We start from the raw sequence: 22,760 nt of genomic DNA on the forward strand, positions 1-22,760 counted from the left end.
GCAGAAATATTGGACTGGACCCTCTTGCTCACTCGTCTAGAGCAAGTTGTTAAATACCATGCCCCAAAAGTCCTTGACGAACTCGCCACCATCAATCAACAGGTCTCCAAACTCCTTGGTACCACCAAATCCGCTGACCTCAGAGACAACATATCTGACCACGAGATCCTTCAGCTCAGGCATGTCACCTGGCATCTCGGCATTGGTAGTGTAGACCCAGCGAACGAGAGCCAGGACATCGCCGACACGTTCTGGCTTGCAGTCGAAACGCATCATTTTATCTGCCAGCTTCTGCAAGGACAGCTTCTTCAGCTTGGTGATCTCGTAGTTGACGGCCAAGGAATGCATGGCGGCATGGGCGATGAGGACGTTGGTGTGGTTCTCATTGACGGGCATGCCATTAGACTTCTTCGTGGTGGTGCCGAAGACGTGAGGCACTGCGGTGGTGTAGGGCGTGTTTGCAAAAACTCCATGCAGCTTCATCTTGTTGTTTAGATTGAGCGAGGTGGCAACTTCGGGAGCAGGTGCGGCACCGAGCATGCTGGGTCTGCCGAACCCGGTCAACGAGTGCGCGGGAGATGCAGTGCGAGGACGCTTGGCTGCCGGGGGCTGAACGCCGGAGTCGTCGGTGATGATCAAGGCGGTGGAGTTGCCTACGCCGGTACCATTGCCTTCGCTGGCGCCAGATTCGATCGCGGGTGCTGCGAGCTTGACCACGATCGGGTAAGGATCAGTGTAGGTGCCGGTGTAGCAGAAGTCGCAAAAGCGCAGGAGATCCTCTTCGCGCACACCATGGAGAGTCGCACTGGTCCTTGGGCCATCGGGTGTCTCTTGTTCCATCAGGAGCTTGAGGGGCGCCGAGACCGCGGCGACGGCGCCAGAGTGGACTGTCGTGGTTGCGCCATTCTCGCTTGCTCGGAAGGTGAAGAGACGCGAGTTGTAGACACTGAGATCGATCAGTCCTTGCCATCAGTGAGATGTTTGCAGGTAAGGCACCTTGTAGAGTGTTCGGCCATGGTAATGATGTTTGCAAAGTCAGACACGTCAAGTGACAGTGGTGGATTCGATGTGGTCGAGTCAAAGATGATGCAAGTGATGTGCTGAACGGGAAGTTGTTGGTGTGCCGTGTCAATCACAAGCAGCATGGCCGAACAAGACTTGCTTGCGAAGAAAATCACAGCCACACGGCGACGGAAGTGATGGTGCAAACAATGTGGTTGTTCCTTCCACATCGCTCCTGATTGCTCTTGCTTTCACGACAACGCCGACTCGAACAATCGCTACTTCCACTTTCCTCCCACATACAATTGTTTTCGTCTCAGCCATCTAGTATATGGAAACACCTCTGGCACTTCATGTGTTTTCTCTCAGGAAAGTTGGGACTGACTCGTGAGCCCGAGTACTCCATGGCTTTGATGTAGTTGCTGCACAAAGAGAGTCCAGTACAGTTGAGAGTGTTGGACTACTCATCTCCCCATATATCTCAGAGTCCTTACGCTGAATCACAACCTGACAGCATCTTTCTATATTGCAAGTAAGCTTTGATTGGCAGAGCGTTCTGTCTTTCGTAACACAGTACCTACCTGTGCCACTATCTTGCCCTCGTGGAACCATAGAGTACAAGATCGGGTCTGATTTCCTCGTGTGAGAGACGCACTCCCTAGCTCCTTTTTACACCAAAAGAATACTAGCCAATCCTGCGGGATACCTTCATGACTGGTACGGTCTTTGACCCGAGGGCTTCTTCGACATCGAACTCTATATAAAGTAAGGAATAGATCCACCCACATGTAAGCTCATCGACGAAGACCATCGCGAACGAAGTCGATAACGTCGCTTCTCCCGGGATCTCTCAAGAAGAACAGATCCTTCACACCTTCTATCTATAATGTCATTAACGACGCGGAATAGCTTAGAAACGGAATGTTTGTCGACCCGAGACGTTTCTCGACATTGCACTTCGCACTCTCCTGCTTGTAAGCTTGAGACATAGCAGACCGTGGTGTGAGTGCTGGGCTGGTGCAACCAGGGGTCGACGTACTTCAGGCACAATGTATAGTTACCCATACCCATGTCGGTGGATGTTTAGTTTGGAAGGAGGAGCTGTTTACATACTAAGTATGGAATGCAAGGGGTAGTTCTTAGTCCAAGTCACATGCAAGAGAGGAATTTATCATGATCATCTGATGCGGAAGTTGCGAGGAATGTTGACAGATCTCTCCATTGCGGTCTCGTCGAGCTATAACATGAGGTAGGTACGCGATAGCTTCACAAGTCCGATGAAACCTTTACACTTGTCTTGGAAGCTTCTCTAAATTGTCCTCTGTTCTGCACGCCCTTTTGACCACTGTATCAACATCTATCAGTCTCTACAGCTACTCTGTAGCCCTGTAACCTGAATCTTGTTGCACTTGTCATATGTTATCTATCTCAAATCAATGCAGCGGCCAAGACATGACTCTTCTTGCGGGTCTACTGAGGACCCTCATGAATTTCTCCATATCCTTTCTAGAAGAGAGTATCGACCATTTTCTCCAGTTCTGCACAGATGAACCCATCATTAGCTGGTGAATGTCAGAGTGCTTCTCTGGCATGAGAGTAAGCTACTTGGTTCTACAGACACATTGCACATGACAAACGCATAGATTACAGAAAAGTTTCTCACAGGCCCAGTTGAGGTTGAGATGTAGGTGCAAGAGACGGTGACGCTACGCTAGATGACCAGTATATGGAGTCTTCTCAGCATTGTAGTATTATAGTGTCATCATGCTGCGACAAGGCCTCAGAGCAGAGGAGCGATTTCAACGAGAAATCATAGTCCTCAGCGATATGTTGACGCAAAGGACCCTGGAATTGGTCTTTGAAAAAGCGCGACAGGTCCATGAAGACAACGACTACTCACGATATATCTCTGACTCCCATCTTTGTCATTCACGAGACAAGTAAACATCGTGAAGATGCTAGGAGACGAGATCACAGAGATGTTCTCTGCTCCACGAACCTACTCACTTCTGTCTGCTTCCCTACTCCTCCTGATATCACAGGCTTGCGATATGACTGATATGTCGCAGCAGAGCCATACACCTCAACTCAGAAGTCGTACCATCTGGTGGCGAAGAGTTTTTCCAGCTCAGTAAGTTCAAAAATTGATAGAGCGTCTAGGACTAGGATAATGGATACGAGAGACAAGGGTCGCGCACCAGCCCTTGAGAGAGTCTCGATGTTATGCATCACCGAACCGTTTCTCGGTTGCTGATACCGTCTCGAAGATTGAAAAGGAAGCGTATGATGACATGTTTGTAAAAACTATACAACTCCAGTATCACCCACGAAGAAGGATATCGAACCTCTACATACAGTATTCCTAGTGTCCAATTATCACAGCATTAGCATACCTCGTTGAAGGCTTTAGCCAAAAGAACTTCATCTGGTAGCCCATCAGTCCACTCAGCATCGTTCTACAACATCAAGATTGCTAAACTACATAACATGTCATCATCCTGTGCTAGAGCCCTGGTATGGGCGAAAAGCAGAGATCCAGGCCCATAACTCTACTTCTCTGCTCCCAATTCTCCAAATCGACACGAAGCCCTAACATGAAAAGACCTCGCCACCATCATGAGCTCAAAGGAGCAGAGAGATCGCAAAACTATATTCATCTTCACAGACCCATCTACTTCTCTACCTCCCTTGTCCTCCTTGGCTCCCACGAACCACGTCCAACATCTGCAAGAAGGCAGAACAAAGCAAAAACTCCGATGAACCATCTCTCTCTTTCTCCTCATCATGTCGGGTTGTCGACGAAAATCGTTCCGTGTAACAAGAGTTTTGAAATCTGCTTTTCGCCGTTGGTGGCTCAAAATTTGCTGTTCCTAGTTGGATATTTACCGATGCGATCCGGTCGCTTCGTGCATTTGTTCTCGAGCTCCCGAGGCGGCAGATGTGAGTGCTATCGGGGTCGGTATTACATGCCTTCAAGGACGATTCCTAATGCTTAGATCTGACGAGCACTTGCAAACTCTAGTAAGATTCGGCAAAAAGTATTCAACCACCCACATCTTCTCTAGAAACGGCAGCAGTATTCAAGGGAACAACGACCATTTGAGATACGTGAGACTCGGGGAAGAAGAAAGTCTGAGATAGAAAGGTGGCAGAGACCAATGATTCACTGATCTCAATACAAATAGCAGCTGCTAGAAGAAAGCGCTAATTCCCACTCCTCGTCGACCCTTCGACCTAATGCTCCTTGTAATCTCCCACCTACTCGAAACAAACTGCAGAAGCAGAGAAAAGGAAAGCTGCGGTCAAAAAGTATGGCTCCTGGCCTCGTGTTGGACCGAAGAAAAGAAAAACTCCCAAATTGTGCAATCATCCCCCTGTTCATTTCTCGATGAAACACAAAACGCCCCCTGGTGATTACTCCCTGTCCATTTCTGGGAATGTGAAGACTCAAAAAGTGCTGAGAAAAACTCCATCCAGCCCACTACCATTGGAATGCAATCATGCGCGCCCCATGTCGCTTCAAACCCATGTTGTCAAGAAGTGACGATCGTCACTTCACTGCGATGTACCTTCGTCCACGTCGTCCAACATAGCGGCGCTCATCATGCCAGTAACATGTTGAGCTTCACCACTACCACCAGCCCATAGCGCACCACCATGATTATGTGGGTTTGGACCGCCATGGCCAGGATTGTTAGCAGGAGGCGAGTGAACGTCCAGGTCAAGCATATGGCCGTGTACCGCAGCGTCAATGATGCCGATTCCATGGCCGGCATCGGGTGTGTCGACCCCATCATTATCGTCTTCCATGTCTTCGTCTTCGATATCCTGGTCGTTATGATTGTGGAAGGCTGGATTGTGCCATGTGTGGATGAGGTTGGGGTGATGAGGAGGCGGTGGTGGAGGAAGAGGAAGATTGCGGAGAGTGGCGCCGTCGCCGTCGTCGTCAGAATCATTAACCATGCCTGTCTCCATGCCGGGACCGGTAGCGCGATTGAGGTACTCGCGTAGACGTTGAACACCATTGCCCGAGAAGACACAGAAGACTTCACGCTGGTGGTCATTGAACTCGGCAGGGGCTTCGCGGCAAAAGACTGTTAGATCGTCGCGGAGGAAGGCTTGAACGCCTGTCAAACTCAAGTGTGTCAAGCGGGGGCAGTTGTTAAGCAATGTGTGGATGCCCTGGTTGAATGTCAGAAAAGAGATGTCAAGAGCAGTTGGATTTTAATACATACGTCGAGAGTAAGGAGAGTGCAATAACTCAAGTGGACACGCTCCAGAGCGCTGACATTCTGCTGGCGGTCTCGAGGCTTTTGCATGACTCTACCACCATAAGTCGCAAGAGCATGAATACTCCTGTCAGTGATGGCAGCACACTTGACAAGACCAACGCGCTTAAGCTTGGGGAGGTTGGCCAATTGAGTGATGCTCTGGTCAGTGAGGTTGCTACAGCAAGCGAGATCAATGTATCGGATGCGAGTACAGCTTTTGGCCAAAGCGATGATGGATGCGTCGGTAATGCGAGCGCAGTGGCCGAGATGGATGTAGTGTAGATTACGGCCGAGCTTGGTGATGGCCCATACAGCCCTGTCGGTGAGCTGCCTGCACTTGGCAAGGATCAGGTTGCGAAGCTTCGGACACGTTTGCACAATCTTGTCGATGGCCTTGTCAGTGAGTTCTTGACAATCCGTAAGGTCAAGAATCCGCAAGGCATCGAAGGGAGCAGCTTTGGATGGCAGCTGCAAGAAAGCCTGATCGGTGATGAGAGGGCAACGGGCAAGACGCAGTTCACGTAGCTGGCGGCACTGAGTCAGAAGGGCTGTTATAGACTCTGACTCGAGCAATGGCAAATCGTAAAGGTCAATTTCCAGCAAATGTGAACTGTTCTGAGCGACACTCAGCATCGAGATATCAGTCAGTTGAGAGCAGCTGTTGCACTTGAGACGCTTGAGCTGACGACAGTTCTGGGCTATCTGAACAAGAGACTGGTCTGTGAAGCGGCGGCAACCGGTAATGTTGAGACCTTGTAGACGGATGCAGTTGCGAGCGACAAGCTCAAGGGTGCGATCGGTGAGCTGGTCGAGCTGAGTAACATCCAGTGCTATCAAGCTACGGTTGCCGTGAATGAGGCTAGTAAGACTCAAATCGGACAACTTTGCGCAGTTGGTCAAGGTCAAACGCTCGATGCGTTTGCAGGCTGTCAAGCCCATCAAGGTGCCATCGCTGACTTGAGCGGCCAGAGTGGAGAGGTTGAGACGCTTGACCAAATCTTGGTATGCGAAGAAGCGTTCTGTCTTGCGTATTGACCTTACGACGCTGTGAATGCTGGCCCAGTTGTTTGTCTGTGGACGGTGCCACAGCAGGGCGACGCTGTTTCGAGCCCAATCCTTAGACACTAGCATGCACGACATGAGGTCTTTTGTTGATGCGAGTCGACCGAAGATGGCGATGAGCAATTCGGCGGGCAGACGGTAAACGGGAGATAGGCGACAGCGCTCCTCGAAGTTGACGTCGTCCATGAGGTCAAGTGAGGCAGCGACTGACGACTGCGAGTCGTTGGGCTGGAGCATGAACGAGTCGTTGTCATCATCGGCATCGCGTTCGGGAGATGTTGATGAGAGGGAAGAGTTTGTGACATTGGACAGACGGCGTTGTCTTCGCGGGCGAGCGGTGGTTGGCGCCATGGTGGTCGTGTTTCGTGTTTACGAGTTGGCGGATTGTATAGCGGAGAAGAGGCGCGCGTCTTGTGGTGAGGATGACGCTCCTGCCTCGTTCACCGTGTTGGCGGCGCCACACGTCTCTCGCTGGCGGACTATGCTCGGACAAGAATAAGAACAGCGCCTCTCTTGAACGGACAGCAATAGGAAAGCGCGAACTGGCCGTGTTCGCGATGCGTAAGGTGGGGGGAGCGTTTGGGGCAGTCGTCGGACTTTCGACCAAGATCCGCCGGCCTTTGTGAAACACAAACACCAAGCCACACCTTGAGTGCCCCTCCCGAAACCTAATTCTTGTACACGACACATCATGCAACTTCTGGAATCCCATGTTTTATCCAGAATCTCTATATTACATCCTGACCCTTCCCATCCATCACTTATACATCCCTGACTCTCACCCCACGTCGCCCGCCATCTCTACTTCCACTCGTGCCGGCTATCTCCCTCTCCACCATCTCAATGCCACTCAGACTAGGATATCTCTTGCTAAAGTCCGCTTGCCAGTCATCGAAATCTGCTTGATTGGCAAAATCCGACTCTTGTCGCAGCCCCTGTTCCATGCCGCCACTGTTTCCAGCACCGACGCCTGCGACTCCTTCATTGTCGCGCGCAATAAGTGCTGCAAGGCTGGGACCGCGAGCTGCTCCTGAAGGTTGGCTGTACACCGGGCTCGCCATGCCTGAAGATTGTGGCCGCCCTTGCGATACACTTGATCCGCCTGTCTTGAGTGACGCTGGCTTAGTGGGGGCACTCGGTCTCGGTACTGCGCCTGTTCTCTGTGCAGGCGCCGATACTGAATGCTCGAGAGGATACGTGCCTGCCGCTATCGGGAAGGATTGAGACTGTCTGACCTTGTGGTACCGCAAGTTCATGTCCACCTCGCCAGGTGCAGTGACTGCTGCAGGCACAGGTGTAGCTGGCTTTCTCGCAACAGGTGGCGCTTGTTTCTTGGGCATGGCTTGAGTCGTGGGCGTCGGTCGTCGCTCAGGCTGTATAGTCTCTGTCCTTTCCGTGTAGCGTCCATAGCCTTCTGCTTGTCTCTTGCGTACTGGTGATTTCTGGCCATCGTCCAGTAACGATTGAACGCGCTGTTGAATCATGTTCGCCTTCGAGGGTACAGGAGGTGCGCCTCCACGACTTCGGTGCTCGGCCGCTGCTGCCGCCACTCGCTTCTCTTCCTGTGCGAGTTGTAGTCTCTCCATCTCTCTTCGCATTTCTGGTGGCACGTCTTCGGTCTCAATCAGGTCGTCGAGATCCGACTTGGCAGCCTCGGGACGCCGCGGTGTCTCATTAGTATCTGAGCCTGAGATTGGGCTTAGCAGGTTGTTCTCGGTCTGCATCGGTGGGTTGGGGCTGGGAGTTCTGAATCCTGAATCAGACCCTCTACCGCCCTTGTGGACCTTGACCTCTCCGCCTGTCTGCTCGAATCTCTTGAACGCATCATTGAACCTGCCAGACAACATGTTCTTTGTTCCGCTGAAGCTGAGTGCAGACAAGCTGGAGCGCTTGTTGTGAGCAGCACTCTTGCCACTACTTCTCCGACTCAGACCATCGTTGCTCTCCAAGCTTCTGAGATAGTCGGCGTCGCTGTCAATGTTTGCATCGTCCAAGTTGACTTCGCTACCTCTGATCGATCGGCTAGATCTTCTAATCTCGAGTGACGGCCTCTTCCTCTCTGCTTCCTGTTCACGCAGGTAATCAAGATTCGAGTCCACGTATGCGGCGCTAACAGGTCGTGGTCTTGAGTTTGCAGATCTTGCCCTGCTGATACCGTCTTCATATCCAAATGAGGGTCTATGGCCTTCCAAGGAGGGTCTGGAAGATGTCGTCTGTTTCGCCATCGTCATCGTGGCTGTTTGCGATTTAGATCTGTGGGAGTCTAGCAACACAGGCCTCTGAGCTGGCGGTGCGCTAGGTTGAAGCCTATTGGCTTCCGTTTGAGCCAGAGGCGAAGCACGCGGCTGACTCGAGGCTCTCGAATGATCCGGATCCGGTACTCGCCAGATCGGACGTTTGCTAATCTCTGGCATTGATGGTAAAGAAGGTTGCGTAGGCTGAGTTTCTGATGGGGAGTTCAAAGCGCCCGCAGAAGAGTGTGTTGGTCTTTGAGGTGCTGGCTGATGTAGCAATGTCTTGGGCTTGGGAGGTGCTTCGGCCTTGACGCCAGTCTCAGGTTTTGTGCTAGGCTTGCTGGAAGTCCGAGGTGGGAATGATTCTGTTTGTGGTGGAGTATTCTTTGCTGACGCAGGACGTGCAAAAAGATCGTCTGCTAGTGCGCTTGTGATGGGGTCGTTTCTTTGCGGCTTCGACGAGCTAAAGTTAAAGCCTCCTGACTCATGCGCGATCGAGAACTCGTCCAGCGAGGGGAACTTGGCTGAGAGCTCGTCTACAGCACGAGATCGAATGGTATTCGAGGCAGAGTCGAGAGCGGCGAACGGATCCGAGTTCTTAGCGGAGGACACAGCTGCAGCCTGAGGTTGAGGTGCAGCGGTTGGTCTACCACGTCTCATTGGAGCAATTTCTGGAATGTATTGTTTTTGTTTGACGGGCGACGCATGGCTGATGCCTGCCGGAGACGGAGATGGTACAGGAGAGGTGATATCGGGAAGTTTTTGGTTGCGTCCAGCTTCGGATTGTGTACGTTGAGCGTAAATCTGTTCACCGTTATTAGGGTATGTTTGAGGTAGGATTGAACAGGTGAAACTAACGTCTTTGATGGGAATCGGAGTGCCGCGCATACTGCACACTTCGCTGACGACTTGATAGATATTAGGTCTCAGACGAGGATCCTCTCGTAAACAAGAGCCTGCAAGACAGAGGTCAGTAGGACGAACGTATCCCGATGATAACATACTTACCGATCAGCGCCTTGAGGCGGGATGAGAATGCAGGGTAATGGGGATACTTGAATGAGGCATTCAAGATGGCCATCTGGCCGACCTCCTCGAAAGGAGTGGTATAGTAGCAGAGCTTGTACAAAAGGACGCCCAGCGCCCAGATATCACTCTTCTCGTCGATTGGCTGCCGGCGCCAAACATCTACCATCTCAGGACTTCGGTACTGCATTGTGGTGTGACGCTGGATATCCTCCTCGATTGTTCTACCCTCGTGGGCATTAGAAGCGGCAGGTCGTGGAGGAGCGGTACTACCAAAGTCGCATAGCTTGTAAATGGCACCCTTTGTCGAGTTTGTGATGAGGACGTTCTCGACCTTCAAGTCTCTATGCAGGAGTGGGGGCTTGAGGTAGTGCATGGTCGCGACACCCTCGCTGACGTCGGCGAAGATGTTCAGAATCTCAGGCTCGGTCAAGCGGTGCTGCAGGCGTGTGTTCATGAAGTCAATCAGACCACCACCCGAGCAAAACTCCATGAGCAAGAAGACCTCGTAGCCGCCGCCTTTCAGCTGACTGGCATGGCTGTCGATATATGTGACAATGTGCTTGTGGCCTTGTAGCTTCTTCATGGTCTCGACCTCGGTACGCATGTTTGCCAAAGCATCCTTATCCGGCACGGCGACTCTTTTGAGGACGGCGATGGTGGGTTTGCTCGACGAGTCCTTGGGCGGGACACGGACGGTGTAGACATGAGCGAAGCCTCCCTCGGAGAAGTACTTCTCGATAACAACGCGGTGTGAGCCGACCTGGACCTTGGTGCCCGGCGTGAAGGTGCCCGGTGGGGCGTTCGGTGCCGACATTGTCGGTGGAAGGGAAGCCGGAGCACTCGCAGAGTATGCGGCGGCCATGACGGGGGGCTTGCGTGTCCGGGGAAAGGCAACGGCAGCGGTTTAGCTGCTACCGAGTCGGGGAACGGACACAGCGATGCGGGTTGGGGAGAAAGAGGCAGACGTGGTTCTGTGGGTCTACGGCATCCAGGATACGTGTTGGCAAGCAGATTCGGTGCGATTCGAGTGGACAATTGGCATGCGTGTCAGGAGGAGCAGCCTCTCGTACTCGTGCTCGAGCTCGTCCTCGCACCCACCAAGTCATGGCTGCCATCATGCCAAGTCCGTGCGGCCCGTTGGCACCACCGAGCACCGCCGCATGCGAAGCGCCGCCATGCTTGGGGTTTTCTCTTTGGTTTCCTTGCTGCACAACAACTCTACGCCCGACTGACCAAGACAGTCATCTGCGAAACGCACCGCAACCATGCGCTCCCACCTCGACCCCAGCGAACTCGGTACCAAGCAATAGTACGCCTTTCCGAATCACGCGACAACAAGACACCGGCTGACCAACTCTCCAGCTGGGATCAAGCCTACGCACGTGAAATCGCAAACCACGCTCAGGACGCTCAAGACGAGGGCACAATCTGGTTCGACGACAGCGGCGCTGAGGAAAAGGTTGTCGAGCGTCTCGAAGCTCTGCAAGATGAGGGCCTGCTTAGCAAGGACGATTCGCGCATCCTCGACTTGGGCACTGGCAATGGACACATGCTCTTCTCTTTGCTGGACGAGGACTGGGCTGGAGAGCTGGTTGGGGTCGACTACAGTGATACTAGTGTGAAGCTTGCCCGCCAGATCGCTGCTGCACGCAGCGAAGGAGGGGCTCCTGTGAAGTTCGAGGAATGGGACCTCTTGACCCAGCAGCCCGGAGAGTGGCTGGGCCAAGGCTTCGATGCTGTTCTGGACAAGGGCACCTTCGACGCCATCTCCTTGTCTTCCGAGACAGATGCTCAGGGTCGCCGTATCTGCGAGTCGTACCGCGAACACATCACTCCCCTCGTCAAGCCTGGTCAATTCTTCATCATCACCTCATGCAATTGGACCAAGGAAGAAGTCATGAACTGGTTTGTCGCTGCTGATGGCGAGCTGCAATTCTTCGACGAGGCCAAGTATCCCACCTTCACTTTCGGCGGTCAACAAGGCCAGAGTGTCTGTACTCTAATCTTCCAACGACGTCTCAAATGATCTACGTCGTCCTTGTATCACCTTCTCCAGATCGCGTCAGACATTTTGGTCACTTTGGCCATCTCGTCCACATCGTGCACACGCACCATATCAGCTCCACCTTGAACTGCTGCTGTCACGGTCGCTGCTGTGCCCCACGTGCGCTCCTTCGCATCCACCACGCCGGTAATCTTGCCGATGAAGCCTTTTCTACTGCTGCCCAAGAGCCATGGCAACCCTACCAGGCCAGGCCAGCTCCTGAGGTCGCTCATGCGTCTGAGGATCTCCAAATTTTGCTCGGTCGTCTTGGCGAACCCAATACCAGGATCCAGAATTATGCGCCAGCGACGGATACCAGCTGCCTCCGCTGCTCTGACGCGGTCCAAAAGCTCATTGGCTATCGTAGGAATCAGTCCGTCGGGATACGAGCAGTTTTCCGCACTGGTCATTGTTGCTGGCGTTCCTCGCATGTGCATCAAGCATACGGTGCATCCCAGACGACCGACGGTAGGGAGCATATCAGCATCTAGTAAGCCTCCAGAAATGTCATTGATAATGTGGGCTCCAGCCTTGATGGCTTCCTCAGCCACTGTAGCACGATACGTGTCGACACTGATGCAAGTGTTGGATCCTTCGGGTAGGGATCTGATGATCTTGATAGCGGGTAAAACACGCTGAATCTCCTCTTCTGCTGTCACATCGGCGGCATTGGGGCGCGAAGATTGTCCACCTATATCAATGATTGTAGCACCTCTACGAATATGTGATGAGATTGTCTTCCGAAGTGCTGTTTCGTCTGTCGGTGAATTGAGGCCTCCATCCGAGAAAGAATCAGGGGTTGTGTTGAGGATAGACATTATATGCGTAGGACGTGTGTGCTCCAGAGCTCGAATTGAAAATGTGTTTTCACCCATACTCGTTGTGGTTGATATAGGTGTCGAAGGAGAAGCTGACAGCCTACGCAGGCTTTGGGAGAGAGATACTGGTGTTTGGCCGATTGAAGGTATCGTATCCGGGATGATGCTGGAGATCTGTAAGATATAGCGGTCGACTCTGTGAAATAAAAACACTTACTCGCAGAGAGGCCGGAGCACAAATTCCCTTTCGAGCATCAGGATGTGCGGTACCTTCAAGCGTTCAGTATCGATCACTTGATCCTCGTACAACAGAATGTCCAGATCGATGCTCCGAGGTCCTTTGTCTATAAGCTTGACACGACCCAGCTCGTTCTCAATAGCCTGTAGTCTGTCCAATAGCGTCATCGGCTCAAGTATAGTCTGTATCTGTCCATAGATATCAGTATTTTACACGACACTCTACCATGAAAACACCAACTTCGCAAGCGCCATTGAGAAACCGAGCTTGGTCCTCGACGTACATTGGTTCGGTCTCATACAGCGAACTAGTTCGTGTGACCTTGATGTCAGGGTCCTGATCCAATGCCAGACATGCTTTTTCGATCATGTCAAGCCTGTCGCCTACATTGCTCCCAAGAGCGATATATGCTGTTCGAATGGTGTCCATTTTTGTGGACATGTCGCGATGGATCGACGGCATTGTCAATGTACTAGTTCTGCCTTGTTGTAAAGTCAACCCAGTCATTCGAGGTGAGATTGGACGAAGTTGTGTTGGCACGGTCGTCCTTGAGAACTGGAAATATGCGCGGGTCAGGGAGAAGTTAGGTGAGGTGCGATAGCTGTATGCATGAGCGCATCTGTAAGACAGTCTGGTCGTTGGGAAGGTGTATCTCATTCCGGAATGTTGTGTTGTGTCGGCAAAAAGGTCCAAGTGAAGATTTTCGCGATCGCTAGTCAAAAGTGGGTTGTTCTGGAAGCAAGAGATCCGATAGCGGAAGAGGTGATGTTCTTTGCATTGGATTTGGTGCTCTTGTCAGTTTATGGAGCTCTACACAGCCGAAGCATTATCGAGTTGAGCAAGACACAGGTTGTCTGGAGATAGATGTCCAACTCGGAACGAGATAGAATGTGGTTCTCAAGGTTGTGTTTCCGAGCACGCTCTCACGTGGAAAGGAGACCCTGTCAGGAAGGAGGTTCGTCCGAAACGCTACCCCACACGCCCCGCTTTCGAGGCTTGTGCGCCCGCTCGGCCAACAATAACACTGATCTGCCATCCAGCACGAGAGAGACTCATTTCTGCATGGTATTGGAAAGTCGCATTTACACTGACTACACCATTGGTGTGAGACTGATGTCCAGGGGATGTTTGCATCAGGAGTCTGGTGACTGAAGATGAGTATGCAAAGCTACACCTTGCCGAAGCTTCAGGATGCCGAGGCATCTGGTGATCAACATTTAAGTCCTCCTCGGTCGTGCTCGACTCTCCTCTCCTCCCTCTTTACTTTTGCCTTGCGCACCCCTTGCTACGACGCCCACTCTCCATTCAACATCACATACCGAATACAACGTTCATCATGGCATCCTTACGTGAGTACGTCTGTGGACCGGACCCCCACGCGTTTTGCTAACAAGAAGCAGAGCAAATCCGAACCACCACGACTGATCTTTTGAAGATCAACCATCCAGTCATGCTAGCTGGCATGAACGTCGCTGCAGGCCCCAAACTTGCCGCTGCCGTCACAAACGCTGGCGGCTTGGGTGTCATTGGCGGAGTTGGCTACACACCAGACATGTTGCGTGAGCAGATCGCAGAACTCAAGAGCTACCTGAAGGACAAGAATGCACCATTTGGAGTCGATCTCTTGCTTCCTCAAGTAGGTGGCAGTGCCAGAAAGACAAAGTGAGCAATCTCCCCAGGACTTTGCATACCATTACTCACACGAACTGCAGCTACGACTACACAAAGGGCAAACTCGATGAACTTGTCGACATTATCATCGACTCCAAAGCCTCCCTTTTCGTCTCCGCTGTTGGCGTCCCTCCTAAGCACATCGTCGAGAAGCTACACAAAGCCGGAGTTCTGTACATGAACATGATTGGACACCCCAAGCATGTCAAGAAATGTCTGGACATTGGCGTCGACATGATCTGCGCTCAGGGTGGAGAAGGAGGTGGGCACACTGGAGATGTCCCGACCACAATTCTGATCCCTACTGTCGTCAAGTTGTGTGAGGGTCACAAGAGTCCCTTGACCGGTAAGCCAGTGCAAGTCATTGCCGCTGGTGGTCTTTTCAATGGCCAGTCTTTGGCAGCCGCCCTTATGCTCGGTGCCACAGCTGTGTGGATCGGTACCCGCTTTGTACTAAGTGAGGAGGCTGGTGCCAGTAAGGCTCATCAGGAGGCAGTTCGCACATCTGGCTTTGACGACAACGTCCGTACCATCATCTTCACTGGACGTCCACTTCGCGTCCGAAAGAACCCATACATCGAAAAGTGGGAGAATGAGAGACAGGCCGAGATCAAAAAACTAACGTCTGAGGGTGTCATTCCCGTTGAACATGATCTCGAGAGCCTAGGTGACGATCTTGATGATGATACTATGGACAACGCTCGACCCTTCCTTATGGGCAAGGCTGCAGCTGTTGTGAACGAGAGAAAGTCGGCCAAGGAAATTATTGACGAGATGGTCGGCGACGCTGTATCGTGCATTGGCAAGGGCAACAGCAGCATTGTTAGCAAGAGCAAGCTTTGAGTGACGCTGTTATGTTTTATGATGCCCCTTCTGAATTGCAGGCATAGTTGTGTTTTACTCATTCCTCGATGTAGTTATGCCTGGTGCAATGCAGCTATCGGTCCTGTCCAGGCAAGTACAAGAACACGCCAGAGCGTAACGAAGAAAAGCCGTATACGTAAAAGCCACAGTGCAGTGCAGTATCGTCCCCTCGCCGGGGTTGACGATATGTGGCGAATAGCAGCTAGTAGTGGAGTTTATGTCGCAGAAGCTGAAGTTTTTCATCTTGGGCGTATGGTCGTGTCAACGTGAGAGAGGCATGCCACAGATGTGGAGTCTTAGTTCTGTGCTTAGTTTTTGCCGTGGCGGCGTGGCCGATGCAGCAAGCGCTAATCAGACAACCCCGGGATTCGTGCGTGGCATGAACCAACCAGTCAATAGACATGCAGAAGAGCCGCAGGTTATGGGTCTCTACATGGTGTTCAGTTGCCTCCTTTCCTACGCCTTGCTCTTTTTTGCTATCCCGACGGCCTGCCCTACGTAAAAGGTTTCGGTCTGGGAGAACGTTCGGCCGACTAAGCGCTTACGCGGGCCCAGGACAACTTGGCCGACTCCCCGTCTGTCCTCCCAACACAGGCATCGTGAGCGAAACATAGCTCGGTTGGCATGCTGAGTCTGCCTATCGTCACAACGGGTGCCACAGTACAAGAGCAATGGTCTGCCAGCTGCGGCTGGGCGGCCTTTGTCCAGGTGCTCTGGCAGATCCCCACCATCAAAACATCAATCTCGCTTTACTTGACGCTGAGTAGCATCCCAGGGTGATCGATTCGCCATCCGCAGTGAGTAAGAGTCTGCATCTGGTAAAACAATCTCGTAACACCAAGCTCGGCAGTCCCCACATTGATTCTTTAGCAACCGAGTCGAGTCCCATCTTGTCGACCTTGACAACTAGGTCATTCGGAGTCTAGTCCGAAGGAGGCTTTGTCATTTCAACCGGACATCTTCCCTCTTCATAACAACGCTACTTCCCGCAAGCTCTCACACGCCTGCCTCTTGCTTTGCGATTGCGCTGGTGTTTCCGCAATAGTCGTATCAGAAGCCTCCGGTTGGTGCGTCGAGGTTCCCAAAAACGTACCAGATCTGAGGCCGACAAAACCGACGATTCACATCGTCGATTTGGGAATAGCTTGCGGCACTTCGGGAAGAGTTATCTGGAGACCGCCCATTGGACACTGACAATCCCCATGCACAACCAAGTACAAGAGTGTCAGTTCTACCGGCAATACCTGAGCTCCACAATCTCCCTGGCGTGTACGCCCTTTACCGTAACTCCCCATCACCCTGGCCTCAAGTCAAATTTCTCGCTCGCAAGATGAGCACAGATGCATCTTCATCGACCAGACCAAAAAGACAACTTGTCAAGGCTGCGTGTCAATCATGTCAAAAACGCAAGGTGAAGGTGAGCACTTTCTAGAATTGACTTGGTGGAGAAGTTATATTGACCACAAAGCATCTAGTGCAGCGGTGAGCGACCTATGTGTATGCTCTGTCAACAAAGGGGTCAATCCTGTGTCTACGACTCCGAAGCAGGCATATCACGAGTGGAAGCTGTACGACGCCGGAATAAGGAACTAGGGGAACGAAATTCCGACTTTGAGCTCGTCTTCAGTGCTCTACACGGTACACCAGACAACGAAGCGTTCGACCATCTTCGCCGTCTGAGAGAGTGTCCAGATGTCGAAACTTACGCCAAAACACTACGCAAAGCGCGACCGATAGCGAGGAAACGACCGTCGGATCAATTGAGCGACCTCGTGGAGTACGGCACCGTGTCCAACCTGTCCCCCATTTCGACGTACTCTCAAGATCAACAAGACGGCGATCAGAACATCTTCACGGATCCTCTCCCTATGACAGACTTCACGAGTCCACCTCAACAACCGCCCCTGATGATTGATCCTCGCCTTGGCCAGCAGACCTTGTACAGTTTTCCAGGCAACAATGGTTCAACACTACAAAGCCTGTGAGTGGCTTGCCCCTTTCTTATCAGTCGTCATCTGTTTTCAGTGATGTGCAGCCTCCGCGGACGCAGCCTCTTGGAGAAGTGAGCTCTGTCTCGAATAACCCCTGTATACATCAGCACGTATGGACGCTGACTCGAGTATAGTGCAGAGATCTGGCCGTTCCAGGACTCGTCTCACATCCAGCAAGAAACCTACCAGGCCAATGTCCACGACTGGGCGAAACCAGATGGTCAAGCTGGACTCTCTCAGAATCAATATCCCTACAACGTACAAATGTCTCAACCCGAGTGGGCAGGGGGGAGTGCGGAACCTTCAGATGTGGCCAAGTTCTGAGTCGATGGCAGTCAAGACCTGAAGACTGACAGATACCGCCCCCACTGTAGCGATACGGCTGAACAGCTCCGCCCTCCATCGTCTACCTCAACAGGGACCCTTGGGACCTCGAGTTTCCATACCTCGATAGAACCGCACCGCGTGTCGACGACAAAGCCTTGGTGATTGGCACAGCAGGAACCGATTCAAGAGCGTGTCGCCATGGCTTGGTCTGTGTATGCCAAAACAGCGGCCTTGAGCCTGTACGCGCAGCACAGCGCGTCGGTCAGAAGAGGAGGAACACAAAACACTCGATGGAATCGGCGATCGAGCCTACGTCCGGACCTCGAAGTACAACAATGATGAAGAATGATTGCATTCAGACCTCTTGAGTCGCTCTCCGGATAAACTACCAAGGAAACACGCGTTCGCACCGTTGTCAACGACGTTTGACTTGTGAGGAAGAAGGTAGACGAGTCAATAATATGTGCGACATACGCGGCGTGCCGCATGAATGAACTACACAGGCCCATATTTAGTCTTGCTTTGCATGTCGCGCTTCTGCTTTGCTTATGCAGAGCTGTTCAGTGATAGACCCATATTGCGTTGCGCTGATGGCAACGATGTGGCTGTCAACAGCGCACATCAGCTGCTCGAGATAGATGGTCGCAACGAGCAAATTCAAGCTATGTTCGTTCATGTCTGACAGTGGGGGCAAGATGTCGTTAAGGGTAGGTGACGTTTGAGGCTCCGGAGCCGAATGCCGAACCAATGGGACTGGACTCCGTTCGGTAATCGGGAGATCTGGCACGAGGTTGCCAGATTCAACACCATAGATTCCGATTGCTTCCATCGACACCCATTCACCCATTCGTCACTCAGCAACTAGCTTTTACTTCCTTGTTAGACACTTGATGCATCATATTCCATGCTTTTCACCCCCTCATCGATATTCCCTCCGGGGGTGGAAGATCAGAGCCCACCAGTGACATTTTCTTTCAGCGCATCTCAGATCCGCATCGAGCGAATCGAGAGATTGAGGTTACGCGAGGAGAGGGCTGAAACCTCAGATCGATGATATCTATTTTCGATGGAAATCAGATAGCACTAATCTGGATAGGAAGCAGCATCTATCTGTACGCACGTATGGAGTGCAACGACGAATCTAAAGACTCACAGCGGTTGTCGAACCCTGTCAATGGTATGACACACGACCACCTTGATGGTGTTCCTTCTTGATGCTCACCTATACCGCTTACGTTCCACCATTCCTCCACCATACAGTATCAGCTTCATCATCCTCCAAATGAAAGATTCATGCAACACTGACGCTGCAGCTGACCTTCCAGGTTCTTGATCTGAACTCACAGCTCAACCAAGCCACGTCCAACATCCGCGCCTCAAGCCAATTACAACACCCGAGCTCCCGGCGCACTACTGAAGGGTCTGAGCGCTGGCTGTCAAAACGACCCTTGCGTGCTTCAAAGCCGCATGCAACATTTATTATTGTGTCGAGCTACGTATCTAACACAGCAACTTCCGGTGCAGTTCCTTCTCTTTTGCTTGGCCCATCCACTCTCGGCAAATTTTACTACACGAAATGCAAATACCTCGACACGGTCGGTCTTTGCCCTCGCGTCTCGGGCTAATCACTCGTCATAATTTCGTGAACGACACGTGCATGCCAAGCTTTTATGTTGATCCTCCACAATCGGTACTTCCGAATCTGCGATGTTCTCGATTCCAAACTTCGATGCTTCGATAAAACCCGATGCGCGCGCAACGCGCTGGAACAATCACGACAACAATGCAAGTGCTGTTGAGCGAGCTTGCAGTGTGGCGCTGACGGCATGGACATGGAAACCATGTACAAACTCGGGCCATGCGATGCGCCTTCCAAAACAGGCAGGCCTCGGGAGTCTTTGGGCTCTGACACGACCGTTGGTATGCTAGGCAAATCCTGCCTCGCACGTTTTCCTGGCAAGTCGCTTGCGTGTTGCGCTTGCATGAACACTTATCGAGGATGTGATCTGTTGATCTGATCTGATCTGACATGACAAGCCTTGGCCTTATCAGACCTGAGGTTGCATTCTGTACGAGCTGCTAACGAGCTTAGATTGTTACACTTAGATCTGACTGTTAGGTATGGGCACAAATATCATACGTTACTAACACCAACTAGATGGGAGCATGACTGGAAATCGGACAACTTCCACGTTACTTAGGATAGCGGTCTGTTCAACAGATCAAAGTAAGTTCTGCAATGCCGCGAGCACTGTTCGATCTAGACCGGGCCAAACGCTGGGGACCACCACAACGAACGTGGAAACAGAAACTTTGAATATGCGATTGTATACCACTTTCGTGTTAGTTGATTTGTTTAACAAACTCTCCTTCTCGGTTCCGCTCTCGTTGGTGATGTGCAACTGTGCGAGTAGATAGAACTTCTGTGCGAGATCAGGATGCGATACAAATCGTTATGCTAGGTAGAGTAGTGCACAGCAATACAGCATCTCGATGAATCGCAACCCAATCGGTGCCTATAGGTATGTCGCATAAATCTTCTTCTTTGACAAGTACACTTTTCGTTCCGGGCCTTCTTCCGAGCCTGATTGGTTGGTGTTATGTCGAGTCGTCAGCTCCGGAATTGACGTGGTTCGCGGAGCTTTTCATATGAACAGAAACAGCTGAGAGCTGAATAGGCTTTGTTATTGACTTTGGGCATTTTACCATCTTGCTAGGAGCTTGTTGTAGAGCCGCGTCAAGCCGAAGATAGATGCAGAATCATAACTGTATGTATCATATCGATTTATGCCTCTATCCTTGTTTGTAGGAATTCATGAGCAGGGTTATCCCCTATACAGCGTCTCCTTGAATTTCTCTCCATCTCTCGCTTCCAGCTTTACCCCCTACTGCCTCCACTCTGTCTTCGACTCCTACTCCATATTCGCATATTCCATTTGAATCACTCCCATTGATGTGCATTACTCCTCCACAACTCTGATTCTCGGTAAAGCCTCTCTCAAACGCTTCTTATCTTGTTCAGTAGGTGTGTAGCCTAGTTTTTCTTCTGCGGTGTCGGAGAGGAAGAGACCGAGACATGCGTAGCCGATTATGCCGCCGCCGACCATAAGGCGCGTCTTTGGCGAGAGGGAGGTGTAGTAGCTAAGCAGGGTTAGCAGGTGTCTATATGGGAGGAGGGAGAGGGGAGAAGAGATGAGACTGAGAAGAAGAGGGAAAGATGAAAAAAGTAGTGGGGAGAACATGATTGTATGACAACAAGAGTAAATGATGTAGGAGATACAATCAAATGTACAAGGTGACAGTATGTGAATGATAGAAGGCAATACCGATGGAAATGGAATTTTGTTTCTTGAGCATGGGAGCAAAGGTGGACGAAAAACGACATTACCTACCTCCACAACGACATGGTTGATGGCTTGAAGTTTCTCTCCTGACTTGTGTGGAATGGCTGTTATACAAGGCTTGGCGCACTTTTACAGCATGACTTTGTAGTCGATGTTTGTTGGAGAGTCGCAAGCGTGGACGGAGGAGGATATTGTTACTTGGAGAATAAGAGATCATGATCTGCCGTGACAGGCTTGATCATGACGCCGAGCTTCGACGTCCCAGCCCGCATCCACTCACACTTTCACTTTTCTTCTCTTCGACCCTCTTACAAATGATGCGACTACACCCTGCACCGCGACTGCGGATGCTCTGATATGATTGCGTCGGTAATTTATCAAAAAGAATGTCTCGACGCTCACACGAGTGTGATCACCACCTGAAATATTTGTAGATACACGCCTTGTCTTGAAGGTCTAGTTTAACTACGGTCAATTTCCTAAACATATATTAGGACATTATGCGGAGCTCTAGAGAAACGAGCAAAGGAATGAGAGGAGTAAGTGAAACTTCCCGTGAGCCATCAGACCTGTGATTTTTCTTTTTAAGATATAGGGGTCACGTTATATAGCTTATACGATCACATCTCCAAGCTTACGTTGAACATCGACAGACACAGGAGTCATATTTCATAAGCCCCATGATCGCTGCTTCTGCCCCAGCCAAAACCGCGGGCTCACAGGTCCACGACTGTGGCTTCTCCGGCTATGCCTCTCTATCCATGTATTATGCGAATCCAGGATCGGACTTTCAAGCTCCCTTGGTAGGGTCACGTAGAGATACAATTTTTGCATTTGAGATCATAGCACCACACAAGCAGTTGATTAAGATGTGACGAGCTCGCCTGTCGTCACACGATCTCAGATACAAAGCGGTATCGAGCTTGACCTAGTGGTCATATCATTGCTCTCCATCAAGGCACGCCTCAAGGGAGCGATATCGTGCATAGGCATATTCAAGAAATATTTCGACACTATACCTAATTCAACAAAGCCACTATCATGATCAGCCTAAAGATGACCATAATTCGAGTCTTTCTTCCGCCTCGTGGAAAGGGACGTATGAGAGGACTGCGCAAGGAAATAATCGAACTCTGAGAACCAAATCTGGCTACAAAGAAGGGCGAAGCGTACATGAGAAACCAGGTCGACAACTCCAATATCTGCCTTGTGCTACCTCCTCTTCTACTCTGATTCCCGGGAGACGCCATCTCAGAAGCACAAATCTAGCAGCAAAAGTGCCGAGATGGTAATCGAGAGTATAGGTTCATTGACCCGGTAACCTGCGTACCTTACACTCGCTATCCTGCTATGGTGTTCCAAAGTGCTGTAGATCACCATTGATACTTATCCACTATACTGATTACTGCTGTGATATCTCCCTCGATATTTGTTTTACTCCAGCTCTACCTCCCGCTCTTACTATGTTAATGGTGGGTAAACTCGAGACCAGTGTTGAAATAACTCAAGTACAAAACATATCTCGTGACAAGAAGTATTGAGCGCTTTGATGAGGGAGTGAGACATAAATGGTTCCACAACCATGTCTCCACGCGCAACTCTACTCTATGATCATCTCAGATGCACTTCACAGAAGTGACACATCAGAAGATCGTAGGGAGACGCATAAGAAAGTGCTAGGTATACTGACATGATAATCTCTTGTAGCCGGTTAGTTGTGTGACCGATGAAACGTTTTTATTCTCACTGCAAGGAATGGTTTTCTCGGACACTCGCTAACAAAACAAGGGCATGGCGGTGGCTGTGACAGTCTTTACCTAAGCAAGAGTGATCCAGTCGCGCGTTATATATGGCTAATCATCGAG

At 51.2% G+C, this 22,760-nt stretch overlaps 8 protein-coding genes across 8 annotated transcripts; 3 read left to right on the forward strand and 5 right to left on the reverse strand.

The window, feature by feature from the left end:
• Positions 1-36: 36 nt before the first annotated feature.
• Positions 37-1,145, reverse strand: M436DRAFT_79995 (uncharacterized protein; the record flags this gene model as incomplete). The annotated part of the gene is made up of 2 exons (XM_013574437.1): positions 37-946; positions 997-1,145. 2 exons carry the CDS (start codon positions 1,143-1,145, stop codon positions 37-39), a joined length of 1,059 nt encoding a protein of 352 aa, XP_013429891.1.
• A 3,790-nt stretch (positions 1,146-4,935) lies between these two features.
• Positions 4,936-6,671, reverse strand: M436DRAFT_11494 (RNI-like protein; the record flags this gene model as incomplete). The annotated part of the gene is made up of 2 exons (XM_013573918.1): positions 4,936-5,184; positions 5,238-6,671. Coding segments are annotated over 2 exons (1,683 nt in total), but the record flags the coding sequence as incomplete, so codon positions are not given.
• Positions 6,672-7,102: 431 nt separating this feature from the next.
• M436DRAFT_9466 (uncharacterized protein) lies at positions 7,103-10,421 on the reverse strand (the record flags this gene model as incomplete). The annotated part of the gene is made up of 5 exons (XM_013573913.1): positions 7,103-7,286; positions 7,383-7,561; positions 7,628-9,373; positions 9,428-9,525; positions 9,578-10,421. Coding segments are annotated over 5 exons (3,051 nt in total), but the record flags the coding sequence as incomplete, so codon positions are not given.
• Positions 10,422-10,863: 442 nt separating this feature from the next.
• M436DRAFT_41428 (methyltransferase-like protein-like protein 10) lies at positions 10,864-11,624 on the forward strand (the record flags this gene model as incomplete). Its single annotated transcript, XM_013574069.1, has 2 exons — positions 10,864-10,907; positions 10,961-11,624. The coding sequence occupies 2 exons, from the start codon at positions 10,864-10,866 to the stop codon at positions 11,622-11,624; spliced, it is 708 nt and encodes a 235-aa protein (XP_013429523.1).
• Positions 11,625-11,641: 17 nt separating this feature from the next.
• Positions 11,642-13,139, reverse strand: M436DRAFT_40808 (folic acid synthesis protein; the record flags this gene model as incomplete). The annotated part of the gene is made up of 3 exons (XM_013573952.1): positions 11,642-12,626; positions 12,678-12,886; positions 12,939-13,139. 3 exons carry the CDS (start codon positions 13,137-13,139, stop codon positions 11,642-11,644), a joined length of 1,395 nt encoding a protein of 464 aa, XP_013429406.1.
• Positions 13,140-14,034: 895 nt separating this feature from the next.
• M436DRAFT_61989 (2-nitropropane dioxygenase) lies at positions 14,035-15,212 on the forward strand (the record flags this gene model as incomplete). The annotated part of the gene is made up of 3 exons (XM_013574250.1): positions 14,035-14,047; positions 14,099-14,360; positions 14,411-15,212. The coding sequence occupies 3 exons, from the start codon at positions 14,035-14,037 to the stop codon at positions 15,210-15,212; spliced, it is 1,077 nt and encodes a 358-aa protein (XP_013429704.1).
• A 1,351-nt stretch (positions 15,213-16,563) lies between these two features.
• M436DRAFT_71074 (uncharacterized protein) lies at positions 16,564-17,548 on the forward strand (the record flags this gene model as incomplete). Its single annotated transcript, XM_013574340.1, has 3 exons — positions 16,564-16,650; positions 16,709-17,214; positions 17,359-17,548. The coding sequence occupies 3 exons, from the start codon at positions 16,564-16,566 to the stop codon at positions 17,546-17,548; spliced, it is 783 nt and encodes a 260-aa protein (XP_013429794.1).
• A 2,963-nt stretch (positions 17,549-20,511) lies between these two features.
• Positions 20,512-20,957, reverse strand: M436DRAFT_71075 (uncharacterized protein; the record flags this gene model as incomplete). The annotated part of the gene is made up of 2 exons (XM_013574341.1): positions 20,512-20,692; positions 20,944-20,957. The coding sequence occupies 2 exons, from the start codon at positions 20,955-20,957 to the stop codon at positions 20,512-20,514; spliced, it is 195 nt and encodes a 64-aa protein (XP_013429795.1).
• Positions 20,958-22,760: the final 1,803 nt, after the last annotated feature.

The sequence above is a fragment of the Aureobasidium namibiae genome (assembly GCF_000721765.1).
Source record: "Aureobasidium namibiae CBS 147.97 unplaced genomic scaffold scaffold_4, whole genome shotgun sequence".
Taxonomy (NCBI): domain Eukaryota; kingdom Fungi; phylum Ascomycota; class Dothideomycetes; order Dothideales; family Saccotheciaceae; genus Aureobasidium; species Aureobasidium namibiae.